This window comes from Geospiza fortis, unplaced genomic scaffold (genome assembly GCF_000277835.1).
Source record: "Geospiza fortis unplaced genomic scaffold, GeoFor_1.0 scaffold162, whole genome shotgun sequence".
Lineage (NCBI taxonomy): Eukaryota > Metazoa > Chordata > Aves > Passeriformes > Thraupidae > Geospiza > Geospiza fortis.
The window spans coordinates 5,037,516-5,053,486 of record NW_005054316.1 but is presented as its reverse complement, the minus strand read 5'-3'; the positions used below and the strand labels follow the sequence as shown (position 1 = coordinate 5,053,486).

The following is a 15,971-nucleotide window of genomic DNA, read 5'->3' as shown; positions in this document are numbered from 1 at the left end:
CTGCATTAAAATGATGCATGATGTGAAGAGTTGAGTTTAGAAATACATCTTCACATTTAGAGTAATGTTTAGGATGTTAATGTTTAAAACTTTTAATCCTTTATTTTCTGGTTGGTTTTTTTTTTTTGTTTGTTTGTTTGTTGTTGGTTTTTTTTTTTAGCTAATTCAGTCCATTGTTTGATTTCACTTGGGGGTAGTTTTCAGTGAGAAATTAATTTCAGCTCTGTTTGAATCAGGACCTAACGTATTTGTCTATAAAGACTGTAACTTGTGAAAATGGATTATGGTTTTGAAGAAGAGATTGCAAAACACATCTTAAAGTGAACACCTGTAGCTCTCTGATTACCTCAGTTAAATAGTATTTTGAAATCTGTCCTTACAGATCCAAGGAAACCCTGCAGTTCTCTTTCTGCTCTATTTCCACTCCTCAATATCTTGTGGTGTACATCTTGTTTGAAAAGGGAAGACGTTAGTGGACATAATTTCTCTAGAGAAATGTAACATGAGGGCATGCTGGTGATTTAATGCTTAAGGGTTCATTAATTTGCTTTTTATATAGCTTTGGAACATTCACTGTTTGATTTTTTTTCCAGATAATTTTATATCCCTCTTTTTGTATCAGTAAAGAGTCAAGAATTTATAATACTGACTCTGTTTATGCTTAATGCATCTAGAATTGCACATACTAAAAAACAGTTACAGTTTGAGTGCTGAGACCAAATAAGCTTATAATAAATACTTTTCTCCAGCATTTTGGACTCCACAGTATATGCCAATGTCAGAAATGGTTATACTAGGAATTTACAACATTTCTTTAACCTTTGTAGTTTTATTTTAGGTCACTGACATAAAAAAACCCTTTTATTTTCCAGTCAGAAGATCTTCCTCTGACTTCAGAGACCAGTCTCCTAGGGCCCAGGAGACTCTTGAGTGAAGCTGGCTGAGCTTTCAGTGGTGTCTGGGTTGGAGTCAAATCTATTCTTTGTACAACACTTGGTACAACACAACGTTTGTGTTGAACTAGAGGGGAGGTACTGGTGTGCAGGGGTTTCTGTGACACTAATCTATAGCCAGATTCTAATGTGTGTCATAACTAGATCAGTTGTGGGTGGTTATGCTGGCAGATCAGAAGTGTTGGCAGCATCCTGCACCCAAGAGGTGCTGAAGAGGTGAGGCCTGGCTGTGGGCAGTGTTTTCTCCAGATAAGTGAATCTAGGGTAAGATGTTAGCAGTTTGTAAGCAGTGATGCCACCAAGAGGGCTCCATTATAATCCAGTATTTGGTCTGGTACACAATGTCTTCCTACTGGCCCCTTCTTCCACAGAAAATGTTCAAAGTACATTTTAATATAGGCTAATTAAAGCCCTTCCTGCTTTTTTCTCCTTGTAACCATGAGGCTGTATAGAATGCCAGACATCGATTATATTAAAGAACAGATTTAGGAATACTTAGGATTCTTTGCAGCATGCTTGTGTAAATTAGGATGAGGGAGGTTGTCTTGGTTTCCACAGTCAAATTAATACTTATTGTGTTTGTGGAAATTCTGCATAATTATTTCCTTGTGTGTGATGCATTCAACAGAAGTAGCTATGGAACCTACAAACTCTGAATGATTGTTGCCAACAAACTGAAGGAAGAAAAATTATATACTGCTACTGTTACTTTAGTAAAAGTAGTAGTATATAGTTGCATATGTATATATTTTGTAAAGTTGCTTGATTTCATACAGATTGTTTTTGTCACGGAAGTCCTTCTTAGCATCAGTAATGCTTTCAGTGTGACAAACATGCACCTTTTACTTGGAAGCTTCACAATCTTGTATTGTGGTTATTTGAGTTTTAATTTGGATGTTTTTTGTGTGTGTACAAATGTGATATGTAATTTTTAACAATACTTTAACAAGACTTCCCCTCCATGCAGATGGGATTTAGCAGTATATCTGCCTGAGGTTCCCCATTCCCATCACAGGAATAGCAGCTGGTTCTTCCCACCCCTGAGCTCCTGGAGGTCTGGCTGCCAGGTGTGGGGAGAGGTGCCCTGCTGCAGCCCCACACTGTTGGGGCAGAGAGGGGTGGGAGGCCAGTGGTGCAGGTGGGGATGGTGGCAGCAGAGATGATGCAGTGGTGGCACTGGTGGTACAGGGTTTTGGTGTCAGAGCAGAATGCAGCCTCCCTCTCTTATGGGATGGAGAAGGCAGCACAGGACATGTGCCGCTGAGCCAGCTGTCCCTTCTCACTGCCATGCAGGATATATAGGGACAGCAACCCTGCTCCTCATGGCCACTGAGTTTTCTCTATTGTGGGAAAACCAGACCACCTCTACAAATCTCAATATTTCTCTTGCTTATACAATCAAAGAAAAAAGAGAGTGTGGGTAACAGAAGGAGAAAACTTAATAGACTGTATGACAAATGAGGAAAAGGAAGAGGGCTGAAAGACAAAAATGTACCCAAAAAAGAGGGGAACTAAGGGGAGTGTAGGATAGGGCACTCCCAGTAGCACACCCCGAAAGTGTCCAGAGCCAGTGCATGATGGCCAGGGATGCACTTCCTAAAGATGTGGTGGGACAAGAATTGGAAAATGGGGCCTTGATGAGCTTGTTTCTCCAGGGTCCATGAACTGCAGTTTTGGCAAGGGCTAATGGATGTTGATGAGAACATCTCAAGACTTGGTGTGGTCTTTGGTAAGAAGGATAAAAGTAAAGAAGTGAGAAGTGTTTGCCAGAGGGACTGCAGCATGGCACACATGAAGAAAATGTGTGCTACCATCTCCTTACTGCAAAAAGGGCAGAAGCCAGGGATGAACCTGACTTGAACCATCCTATGAACTTGCTTACTGCTGCATGAAGTGTTTTTCCAATTTGTGTCCATGATGGACCATACGTTTAGCTCAGAAGGTAAACTGGGCCCATAGGGATTCTCATATTTTTCTCAGGGTGAGGAATCTCGGTGTTTTTTGCATAGGAATGAATAGGATAAGAACGTAGGATAAGAACTTAAGCAGGGTGGTATGAAAAGGTGTTTCCAGGATGCTTTTCAGAGTTAGAGGTCTGGATGACATTTTAACATTGGAATTTTAACATTGACTGCTTGGGTGCAGTGAATTAAGACTGGGTGCTACAAGGTGCACCTCTGGCATTACTGCATTATAGTGTAGTACCCACAAAATGCCAAGATATCTGCAGTGAATAGCCTTTGGAGGAATAAACAGCAGCTCCTGCAACCAGCTTTAGATTTGTCCCACATAGTCTTTCCTTTTCTCTTTAACTGTCATTTATGCCTCATTTTTTTAAGTGATCTGTAAAAATAGGATTAAGTTTCATTGTTTCTTTTCTTACACTGAATTTTATTTCTAATGAAAGATTTGAATGTGTTAGAACTAATGCAGTTTTGCTGCACTCTAATGGAGACAGCAAAGCTGAACTCACCCTACTACAATTGGAATAACATTGTATTTGCTTTTTTCCTAAGTAATATGCCATAATGACACATTTGATGAGACAAATACTTAACAGGTAACAGTTTGACAATTTAAATTTATACTTAAATAGCTAAATATAGTGCCTGAGATGCTTGAAATGTATTCTGTCGATTTTAATAGCTGAACTATTTGTTCCTTCTATTTTTTTCTTTATATTTGTTTTAGATTTGGAAGAGTGCAATCTATATCTAAAACAATTAAAAATGTTTTTTGCAGGTTTGCACTCTGCTGACTTCTGATGACATCTGATAGCAAAATCTGGTTTGGCTTAGTTTGCTGGTCTATTATCTCCTTTTCTTTGGGAACTTCGAAAATATTCTGAAGTGTGAAAAGCTGCCTTACTACCTTCTGCCAAACTCCTTCTTTGGGTTTTTCATTTGTAATATCACTTTAATGAAAATTTCTCTTTTACTTTTCTCACACTTTATTTTTAGTTTCTTCTTTTATTATGGCAGACACTGATTCAGGCTGAAATACAGTGATTGAAAAAATATAAAATCCTAATTTCTTATTACATGTAGTGGGGCAGGTGAAGCAGGACAGTGGACATGATTTCCTTTTGAGCTCTAATAGCTCATAGTCAGGAACTAAGGACTCCTTATGAGTAAAATAGTATTAAATGACATATTAAAATTTACTTATAATTAATCAAGGAATAAATTAAAAAAAAATCAAAGGTAAAATGGAAGATTATAAGTGAAAAACTATGCCTTAGCACTATACAGTAGCTGGAAAAACAAAAATATATGGACCAAGTAGAACTATGAGATTCTATAAATGTTTATATTAGATACTGTAATACTTGAGGTAAAGGTATTGAATGAATGAATTAGCAAAGCACATTAAAATTAATGATGGTCCAGATGTTTCTCTCACTGTAGGCTATAGTAGTATAGTTATAATTATGCAATAACAGGCAATGCAAAAGAAATTTGAGAGGTTTGGCAAGCTTTGTCTGTCACATTTTTCAACTTGCCTTTTAGTTCATATATGCAAATTGACTCTCAAAATAAAGCTTCCCAGAAAACCTTTGTCAAATGAGACAATGAGGCCTGTTCCCACCCAATAATTTTCCAATTAACTTATATCTATCTTATGCAGATAAAAGGAGTATGATCTAAAATATTCCAGAAAGAAAAAGAGAGATAGCAGAACCACCCCCTCCCCAACATGTTTAGACCTAGAGATTGCAGAAAGAATTTCATGTCTGGAGTAGAATAAGGAGTTAACTATTCTAGGGTAATATTGTCCAAGCCAGGCAATTCAAATCAGCTTTTGGAGGAGTTCCTCTTTTGACTGTCTTTGCACAGCTGAAAATGATTTCTCAGCAAATAACATCTTCCTGCCAAGTTAGGCAACTGTTTCTCAAACTTCATACAGACACATACATCTGTTAAACTCCTGCCTTTGTGCATGTCCTGTGTGTACTCTCCAACCCATAGAGAAACAGCTTAGGTTGAGGATGGTGAAGAGAAATGGCTGTGGTGTTTATCCCAGTCAGTGATCAATGCAGTGCCTGTGTTGAGCTGGCAGAAGCCACTTTGTTTTAACTATTGCAAATGCTGGTGTTTAGATTCCCTTTTGTAGGCAGCAACTTAAACACAGAGAAACAGCTTCAAAACCATCCCTCCTGTTTCCTGCTGCTTTGAGCTATTCAGTAAAAGCCTGTGTCTGTGACAGACAAAATAACTGCTAAACAGCAGATCCAGCCCAGTTCTTAACAAGCATGTATATCACCATCCATTCATTTTATTTGTTTGCCCCTCAGCAAATTGTGGTACACGATTCCCTTATCTATTACACTGCAATGGGTTAATACGAATTGGAATGTTGGAATTCTCAAGTCAGCATTTAGCAGATCCTCAGAAATTATGTCAAAGATCAAGTATGCTCTAGCAATGCTTTGTCTGCGGAGAAGATTTCACATGATAAGTCTGTTAGAGAATAAATAATATATCTCTGTATATGTGTTCAGTATAATGGAACTCTTCAATATCTTCCTGAAAGGCATAATTTAATTGAATCTTCATTTTAAATTGTTTAATTACAGAAGAACTAGTGTATTTATGATATGAATGCTGCTGCAGAACCAGACTATATATTTCTGGTGCTAAATTATTTTATGGGTTTTTATCTATATTAATGAAACAAGGTATATGCAGTCACAATCTCTAGGTCTAAACATGTTCCACTAGCAACTCTGTGTATTTCCAGGTTTGTACGAGCATATATCAAAATAAAATTGTGGTGTGTGTATAAACATGAGAGAAATGGGTTATTCTGATATGATGTCATTATATCTCATGTAATTTTTTTTCCTTCACATAATTATTCCAAATATTGTTTCATTTTTTTCCAACTGGTTTTCATAGTATTTTTAAAGAATAGTTTCATGTTTGTGTTTTGGCTCCAAGTTTGTTTGATTAAATGTATTTTAAGGATTACTACATTAACTTTTCCCTCTATAATGTTTTTATATTCTTTTTGTTTTACCGTGGTGTGTACTTGTTTATTTTCCATCTACACTTATTTCAGGGCAGACCAAGATCAGAACTTGCAAATAAAGTTGAACTGGAAATGTGTTTAAAATTGAAAGAGTAGAACTTTTAGATGATAATACTGGAGCAAATAAATGAATTTGCTGATTTTTGAATTTAGAAATTAGAGATTTAGCCTCTAAATTCTCAAAAATCTAAGTCTGTTCTAGGTATATTAATACAGGTTTGGTTATTTAATTCTTCCTGGCTTGTAACATTCCTAAAAATCATCTGACCATGTCATGTTCTCCACAACAGTATGTTATCTGCTGTGGCCTGGATTATAACCAAATTCATCAATGAAATGGGAGAAATTGTTTTGTAACAACAAACACTTGATAAAGGTAAAATGGCACTAAGCATATTTTACACTTGGGATTTCTTCTTTCAGACACTCTGGTTTCTGTATTTGATATTTTTCTTGACCTTCTGATGCAGCAGTGATGATTTTATGCGATCTTTTTCATTCAAGTATGTATAATAGATATTTTTGCTGAGAGGCATGCAGTAAGCACATAGTAAATATGGAGACAAGCATGCAACTCTGTATCATCAGTCTAAAGGTTGGGGTATCAATGGGATTTGGATCAAAATAATTTGGAGAAATGGATTTCTCTTTTCTCAAAGTCCTTTGACCCTTGAGGATTGAGACTATGAACCCTGAAAGAATTAAACAAGGTTAGTTGTGGTTTTCTGAGCTTTTTTAACAGGGGAAGAGAGAACTAGGAGATAAAGCCAAAAAGTACATAAGCTTGTCCAGGCTGCACATTGCAAGGCTCAATATCTAGCCTAGGTACTGACCTTCCCCTCATCCCATCCACACCTCCTGAGCAGAATCCAAATCCAGAATTTCAAATTAGTGCTGAAATGAGATAAATAGTCAAGAAAGGTGATAAAAGCCAAGAGAATACACACACTAAACCTCCTTATACTTCCCCCTGGGAAATAGTATATAGAGTTGTTTGTGTGATGCAGCAGGCTAAAAATAAAGTTCTCTCCTCACAGGTGAAATGCTAGTTTTGAGCCACTGTCTAGCAGCCTGGGCAATGGCTCCCAGACACCCTGGCTGCATGAATGGCCCCATTTTGTTCCTGGAGAGGCACATGCCAGAGCTGCCTTTGCCATGGCAGTTTTGTGAAGGGTGATGACTTTGGTGTCTCCCAGCCATTATTTAAACATAACTTTGAGATCAGATCCCCCGACTTTCGCTGTGCTTAATGCACTTAATTGTGCATTACAATGGATTGTAAATGAAGCTTAGGTGCAAACAGAGTAGGTGCAATCTGGGGAGTTCCTGGCATGGACAGCAGGAGAAATGCAACTTCTTGCTTATTTTAAAAGTCAAGAATGGGCACAGTGGGTTGGGATGGGCCAGCCTTTGTGTTAGGCTGCTGGATGATGTTTTCAGGGTGCCTGAAAGTATGTGCTTTTTTTTTTCTCTAATGCACATACATATGACTGTGTATATCTATCTATATATGCACAAACCCATATCCAACAGTACCAGAGCATGGGACTGAGGACTGGCAGTCAGACACTTGTCAAACTGGCTTTGTAGAGGTCCATGATGTGGTTTTGACCTGGGTGGACAGGACAGATAATACACTTCATGCAGAAAAAACCCTTCCACCATCCTGGGAAACTTCTGGTTTGATTCTTTTCAGGGTGGAGAAATCATCAACAAGTGTTGAACCGTTATTGATAGTTTTTGGCTCAACAGAGTGTATTTTTACAGAGTGGAAAACTTTTTCCACTTAGGAAAATCTTAAGATTTTCCCCCTGAGAAACACAGAACACATGTCATTGGCATTGAATTTAAGTGTGTTTGCACATGGTCTAGTCTGCATTTCAAATACTGTTTATTGTATTCACTATCAGATCTCAGAGATGCTCATTCCTGTGTAAATGAAATTCTTTGCTCTCAAGAGATAAGCACAGAATAAAAACATTGCTATTACCTGAAAAAAAAGAGAAATGTACTTTACATTGCAAGAATTTATAAGAATAAAATAGAATAATGCATATCTCAATTCCAGTGATAAAATGATACCACAATGTTTTCAGCTAGATAAATTGTTGTCCTCTTAATGATTCAGCTGGAGTTGGGCCAATTGAACTGCCTATACAAGGAAAAGGTCCATCCAAAATTTCATTTTACTGTAGAACATGATATGAGTATTTTTAACAAATACTGATTATACAACCAAGTTTCCTTTTCGGATATATTTATAAGTTTTTATATTGTTAAAATTTTTGTGTTTGAAAGCACCATGCAGGGACACAATAAAAGACTAACATATGAATGGTTTTGATAAATTACTCTAGTTTGCAGGAAATGCAGTACAATGACACAACAACATCACTTTAAAAAGCTTCTTTATAATGAGGCAAATAGTACCAACCCCTCCTGCTCCAGGATTAAAATGAAAATCAAAGCGCAGTAATGTGAAACTTCCCTGCCTGGCTTCTGACACTTCATTATTATATTTATTTTCATTGTGATGTCATGTGGGAAATTAGGTGATAATTTAGGATCCTATTTGTGGTAGGTACTATATAAACAGCAAGAAGAAGAAAGTCCTTGACCTGAAGGACTTTTAAAAAAGGAGAAGAGACCACGCAGAATCAAAAGGGCAAGGAGATATTGAGGCTAATCTAGTTAGAATGGTAGGCTATTTTCCAGTGACCGCCTAAGTATTGACTAGTTATTTTGGGGTTTTCTTTTTAGTTTTTTTCTTAAGGTCATCACAACTAAGTACTCTAGAAGGAGAGGTAGAAAAACAAAGGAAGGACAGCACAGGTCTAGTAAAGGAGCACCTTGTTTTGAAATCAGCTGTGTTTGAAGGAAACAGCATTGTGGATGCAGCAGAAACAGGAGTAGAGCTTTCCATTCTAATTTGAAGCTGAGAAATACCTTTAGAAAGTCTTTGAAAACAAAGGTCAGGAGGAGTAGATGAAATAGAATGAAGTTTAGAAGGTAGCAAAATGTTGTATCTCTGGAGAAAGAGGATATTCTTTTCATTAATTTATTTTGGGATTGTGTAGAAAGGAGGAGATTGGTTTTTTTGTATAATGTTTTTTCCCATTTTAAAGCAATCTGCTGAAGAAGAGTGGACAAGTTTGTGCTTGTATCTGTTGGCAGAAACCACAGCTCCAAAGGCAGGCAGAGTTTCCCGAGATGGGGTCCCTTTGTCAGTAGTGATAATGATAGAGGATATAGGAAGACAGAATTTACATGATGGTTTTTAATTAAAACCAAATGCATATTTATAATTATTTCCTGAACTTCATGGCAGCCTATAATTTGCTCTTTTTCATCAGTGAAGTAAAAGATGAATTTACTTACTAATTTGACTAATTTGCACTGTTAGTGTAATTTACTGACTTTTTTTTTATTGATGGAAAATAAATGGATGGTCTTTGTAATTTGAATGATTGGTGGTATGTTTTTGCTTTACACTGGTTTTATATAAAGGAAGAAGTTGGGTTTTCACTTTGGGAACACTTCTCATTCCACACAGTTTACATTTCATTTTATCTGTAACCTGTTTCTTTTCACTCTATAGCTTTTTAAAGATATAAACAAGATGACAAGATGTTTCTGTAAAACACAGCGCATTTTTCCTGACACTGAGTACTGTGAAGGACTGAGTCCTAGGAAGAGTGCCGCCTTGTAGCCACTAAAGTAGCAAGTTGAATGAAAGGAGGGATTTGTTTTGCACTAAACTCATCTGTTTTGTGAAAAAGGGCACTCTGCTTCAATGACTTTCCACTTGGAGTAAGTTATGGCTCAGGGAAAAGCATACAATTTGCTGAAACAGCAATATATGCCAAAGTACAAATATATGTCACCTTTTCTTCTAATGTAAAGACTTCAGAAAAATTCTTCCATTTAGAGATTAACTGGGCCCATTTGCTGCTAAAAGAATTATTTGTGATGTGGTCATTTACTTGGGTCATAGGACTGTGGTCAGAATATTTTGGAGCAATGAAATGGAAAAGGAGAGGAAAAAAATCTGTACAACAAAACATTATTTTTATCCAATGTCCTCCCCCTACCCCAAAATCCCCAACTGGCTCTTCCCTAAGAATGCCAACTTTTTAAAGAATGAGCAGATGCAAGGACTTGACATCGCCTCAAAAATAGAGGGTTTGTCTCTATGTAATGAAATAAAGGCAGACAGCAATAGGAAGCAATTATTGAATAATAAGGTCACAGTTTGTGCTGGGGAGTATTCATGCTTTGTGCAGAAGCTTCTGTCCTTCCTATGGCAGTATAAAGACTTTCTTTACACCTTGGTGTCCAGGGAGTTTCTCACTGTGTTAGCAGAAATGGTAAATATAAATTAACAGAGACAGTTTGCTGAATTTTGTTTTCTGCTCCATGATAGGGGTGAAAATACAGTAAAAATTCTCTCTGAATTTAGAGAGGATATGAACATTAATAGCCATTATTTTTAATTATTTAATGATCATATGATTTGTCACAAACCTGAGAAAGAGAACCCCAAGGCACATTTTGATTGACATATTCTGTGAAGGAAAGGTTTCCTTGGGTACTGTTGCAGTGCTCTGCTCTAGATGTTTTCGTGGCATAACCAGTTGCAAACATCTGCTTAAGGTGTTGAGGGGCTATGAACTACCTGTCAGGACCTGCAAATTGGCCCTGAGGGGTGTTTGGGATCACAGCTCCATTTATCACCATTCCCTTCAGCAACCAAGTTATATTAGGGTATAAACTAATCCTTGGTAAGTATTTAGTCACTTGCTCATACCCATGCATATTTATACATCTATAGGCACGTACATCTATCTACATACATGGATGTGGAATTTTATCACAAAGTAGAGGCATCTAACTTACTGTTCTCCTTAATCTCAGCTCATTGTGTAGCTAACAGAGAAAAAACCCAAGCACCCTAGAGGATGATTTAATAGAATTAAAATCTGAATCACTCTTTCAAAGAGATTCATACTTCACGGACTACAAACACTCGAGGATGAACAAAGTTATGTACCTGGAGTATGAACTTCTACTGACTCCCTTTATCCTGTTAAACTTTTCCTTGAATATTAAAAAAGAATAATTTTTTCCATTTCTGAAAACTTTTGCTCTTTCAGAAAAAATCACAGCCATCCCAAATCAAATTGAAAGTAGAAACAAAAAAATTAATGCAGTGAAAAAAAATCCCCTGAGTTTCCATATTGCCACAGCTTAGACAAAATGAGATGTTTAGTTTGACCTTTGTTCAAGATATAGTTTTTAATAAAAATATTGAAGCATAATTTACTTACATTAAAAAAAATTAAATAAATTAAAAATGTAAGTAGATCTTTAGGGTATCTTTGAAATATTTTTCTCAAATTCTATTTGTCCTTATAACAATTACATTTTCTTGTGGAAATTTGACTTTGTATCACCTCCTGGAATGATTTTTTAAAATAAAAAAATTCCTGGCCAAATTCTACTTATATTAATTTATTTTACTTTGCTCTAGTGTGATATTTCCATTCTCTGCAATTATTCCTGTTTCCATTGCAGGGGCTATGAAGTTATCAGTTCTACAAAGGTTTATATGCAATCACACATTATGAGACAGTTTTCCAAAATGCAGTGTAGAGCAGCAGCTTCCATCTATTGATGTGGAAATGTCTACTTTATGTAGGAGTTTATACTTTCTGCACAGGCCATTGGGAGTCATAAATGCCTGACTTTATGAAGATGCATATATTCCTCTGAGGGGGGCTGGCAGTCTCCTGGAACGGGAAGGTTGTGGTGGCAGCAAGAGAGAGCCCTGGGCTTCAGGGGCCGAGGAAAGAAGGAAGGAAACACTAAGTGTGAATGTGCTGGAACACATGGGATATGGAAGTAGGATGCACATGTGGAGATTTGCTGGGGGTATTTGAAGAAGCAAAGGGTAGAGCCATGGCTGATTCTTCATTTTCACCACACTGGCACAGTGTGTGATACAGCCACATGCTGTATCCAGGTCTTCTTCTGCCTCATCTGATGAGTGTATACAAAAAAAAGGTGGAGATTTAGAGAATGCAAGTTAAAGAAAGATTAAAAGCCCCTTGACATTTCAAATAAGAAAAAAGTATGACATTATTTTAATCAAAGAAATGAAGTAAGCTTGTGGATTGCATGTTGAATTTGAATATCTTTTAATTTGTATCTGCATTTTGGTCAATTTCAGGTACAAAGCAATTGTAAATCCCATGGACATCCAGACCTCCAGTGCAGTGCTGTGGACTTGTCTCAAAGCCACTGCCATCTGGGTAATCTCCATGCTCCTGGCAGTTCCCGAAGCAGTGTTCTCCGAACTGGCTCACATCAATGACACAGATAATGCCACTTTCACAGCATGCATACCATATCCCATGACAGACGACATGCACCCAAAGATCCATTCTGTGCTGCTTTTCCTTGTGTATTTCCTTGTCCCTCTTGTAATTATCAGTATCTACTACTGTCACATTGCAAAGAGTTTAATAAAAAGCGCTCACAACATCCCTGGGGAACACAGTGAGCATTCCAAAAGACAGGTAAGCAATTTGCTTTTTACATCCTGGTAAAAGACTTGTGTGCTGTATACACTTATGAATGAAAGCAAAGGAATTATAACATCCAAGTTGTTGGATTTTGCAGAGGATTAGTTCAGTTTCCACATGAAATAAACCAAGGATTATCTCAAGATTTTCCCTGTTTTCATGATTACTCAATATTAAGCCCAGTATGTAAATGAATATGAACAAGGAAAATTATAAATTCACTGCCATGAATGCACATTCCTAACAGCAAATGAGATTGGTATATATGTTTGTATGTGCTGTTACTGTAACCATTACTTGTATTCTTACTGAGGAATGATGTTTTTGTAGTTAATGATGTGGCTTCACCTGTCTCTATAGGCAGTCATTTTAGGAAAGAACTCTCACATGAATGCTTTGAGAATTGTCCCTTTTAATTTGTGCTTGGAAATGAGAAAACTGACATAGGCAGAGTAAACTTTACTTAGGGGATCTAAGACTCTTTTCAGGTTAAGGAGTGCTGGAAACATGAGCAAAGAGCATTAGCTGATTTTTTTTACTTTCTTGGATACAATAGTGAACTTGCACTTTTCTAATATCTTTTCTGTTAGAGATGCTATAAATCTCTTGGTATAGATTCTATATATCTATGAGACAAACCATTTTAAAATGCTAGACAAAGCCAATCTTCCCCATAAGGCACAGGAAGCAACAAGATAGTAACATTAGCAGGAACACACGTATGTACAAACAACAGCTTTTGCAGTGAAAGTGCCTCAGCTGCTTTGCAAAAGCATTAGTACTGAGAGAGAAAAATAATTATGCCAATTTAAACAGTTTTGAATTGTTTTCTCTGCCAGTAATTTAGAAAACTACTTTCATACTCTCAGAAATGTCTTTGCATGCACACATTCTTTTCAAAAGACTACATTCCTTTACGTCCTTTTTGAGCAGCATTTCATTTCTGTTCTAGTCTGTTTCTTGTCAAAAGTGCATACATATTAGCACTTCATGTATTATTTTATTTCCCTGTGAAATATAGAGAGCCTTTTGGCTGAACCCTCTGGATGGAAACAATATTTAATTTATACCACATTTCTGAACTCACATGTATTTTTGAAGTAAGAACACCTTTTTTCATTCTACTTAGTTTTTTTTCTCTTTGTTAATCTATGAGGCTGTGAAGAATAGAAAATTCTAGTGGACTTACATATCTCCCAGCAAGAGGAAATAAATTCAGACCTTTGCTATCCCCTCATGTTTCTTTAAGCCAAGTGTGGCATTCACACTATACTTCTGCACCTTCTAGTCTGCTCTTGAAATCTGTCTGAGTGCAAATGCTACAAAATTTGAGAGTTTTCCCATCTTTTTTGATTTCCCCAGTTTTGTGTTTTGATAGACCCAAGAAAACAATTTAAAGATTAATTTCACAGGTTTTGAAAAAATGTCAGAATAAATTCACTTGTTTGTTTTTTTTTTTCCCCAGAAAATTGAGCAAAGTAGAAAAATTTCTTTCCTCTGCAAAATTTTCATACCTGATATATATAACAAATCTTTTAGGAGGAATATGGGGAAACTTTCTGCTTCTCTTTGGGGCCTTCTACCTGGCCAGTTTATCTCTCTCTCTCGGTTTGGAACCTCTGTGTAGCCTCTTATTGTGCTATCTTTTCAGCCTCTCTCAGTATTTACAATGTAATCTGTTATGCCTTAGCACTTCAATTAAGGTACATTTTGTGATGTTATTGCAATTAGTGGAATCTTTCACCTTACCCTAGAATTAAGATGCTTCAGATGGTGTGATGCAGTTTTGGTGGTTTCCCCAGGAGAGAGGTGAAAGTTGAGACCCTCTGTGAAAAACAAATGGATATGAGTACCACTGTGTAGCTAACACCCTAGTATCTCATGATACCTCTGGATTTTGAAGCCAGAGGCTATTTCTATATAGCTTTCTAACTAAAACTAAAGTTTCGAGCCAAGCACTGAAATCATGTCAGAAAAGGTTACATTTCATAACGCCGTTTGGTGCATGCTTACAGGCTAAAAGCCAGTGCTTCCTTGGGTCATGAATCACTCTTGCTGTGTGTATCACATAGAATGAGCAACCTTCTGTAACTGCAAACAGCTAAGAAAGTTCACTGAAAGTTAACTGGAAGAGAAAAAGGAAAGTAAATGAAATAGCAAAAGTAATTCAGGCCCTGGAGGAAGCATTTTTGCTGGCCTTACTCATGACAATTGCTGAAGCTAATATAGCAACATGTTACGTATTTTAATTAAGTCTCTTATGTGGGGTAGCTCTGTTTGTTGTTAATTTGGGTTCTCTTCATCTTTTTAGATGGAAACTCGGAAGCGTCTGGCAAAAATTGTTTTAGTTTTTGTTGGCTTCTTTGCTATCTGCTGGTTTCCTAACCATGTGCTATACATGTACAGATCTTTTAATTACAATAAGATTGATCCATCGATGGGACATATGATTGTTACCTTAGTGGCCCGAGTGCTAAGCTTCTGCAACTCTTGTGTCAACCCATTTGCACTCTATTTCCTCAGTGAGAGTTTTAGAAGGCATTTCAACAACCAGCTCTGCTGCAGGAAGAAAGCTCAGAAAGAGAGATCTGCCAGCTACTTGTGCAACTCTTCTGCCATTCAAATGACTTCCCTGAAAAGCAATACCAGGAACACTGTAACTACCATGACACAATTGAATGGGCACAACTTGAAACAAGAAATGTCGTTATGATCTAATGAGTATGATTTTTGACTGTGAAACAAATCTGAACTTTTCCTTTGCAGCTTGTAAGTCACTATTGGCTCTTGTTCTTAGACACTCCTCAGAAGAAAGGGTCTCTTAAATTCTGGCTGCCATGAGGTTATTTCACACCATCTGACTCTTAGAAGTGAAGAGTATGTTTTATTGAGAAAACAAAACTGACTGACATAATATTGTACTTTAAAGGAGATGCTGATATATGTTTTACATAAAAGAAAGCAGTGTATCTGATAAAACATTGCTTTAAAAAGTATAGATTTTCTGATATCAAAATATGTATTTTTAACTGAATATTGATCCAGGCTCATGTTTTGCTTTAATAGAGTTTGTCTCACTTTAGCTCTGTGGTGTGTGCGCTAGCTTTGCTGATTAAGACTATTTTGGCAGGCCTTTTGGATTCCATTAAATTTTTATTTTTAATTTATTTTTTCTTTAATCAGCTCACATGTCAGCACAGGTATTCAAATAGACACAATGACTGAAGCTTATTGTCACTACTTATACAAGGCTGTTCATAGAAAAGTTTGAAGAGGGGTGTCAGAGCTGAATCTCCCCTTATACAGTGGCATAGAATCTGACATATAATCATTCCCAAGCCAGGTGAGAGGTTAGCTTTCATGTTTGAGCTCCAGAGAGAAGGTGCTCACAGTGTCTTAGAGG

At 36.9% G+C, this 15,971-nt stretch overlaps 1 protein-coding gene across 1 annotated transcript in view; it reads left to right on the top strand.

Moving 5' to 3' along the window:
* NMBR (neuromedin B receptor) overlaps positions 1-15,608 on the top strand; it is a 17,053-nt gene extending 1,445 nt beyond the window's left edge. Inside the window, exons 2-3 of the mRNA XM_005420138.2 lie at positions 12,214-12,562; positions 14,880-15,608. Coding sequence (XP_005420195.1) covers positions 12,214-12,562; positions 14,880-15,281 — 751 coding nt within the window. The 3' untranslated portion in view covers positions 15,282-15,608. The remainder of the gene's footprint in view (positions 1-12,213; positions 12,563-14,879) is intronic.
* Positions 15,609-15,971: the final 363 nt, after the last annotated feature.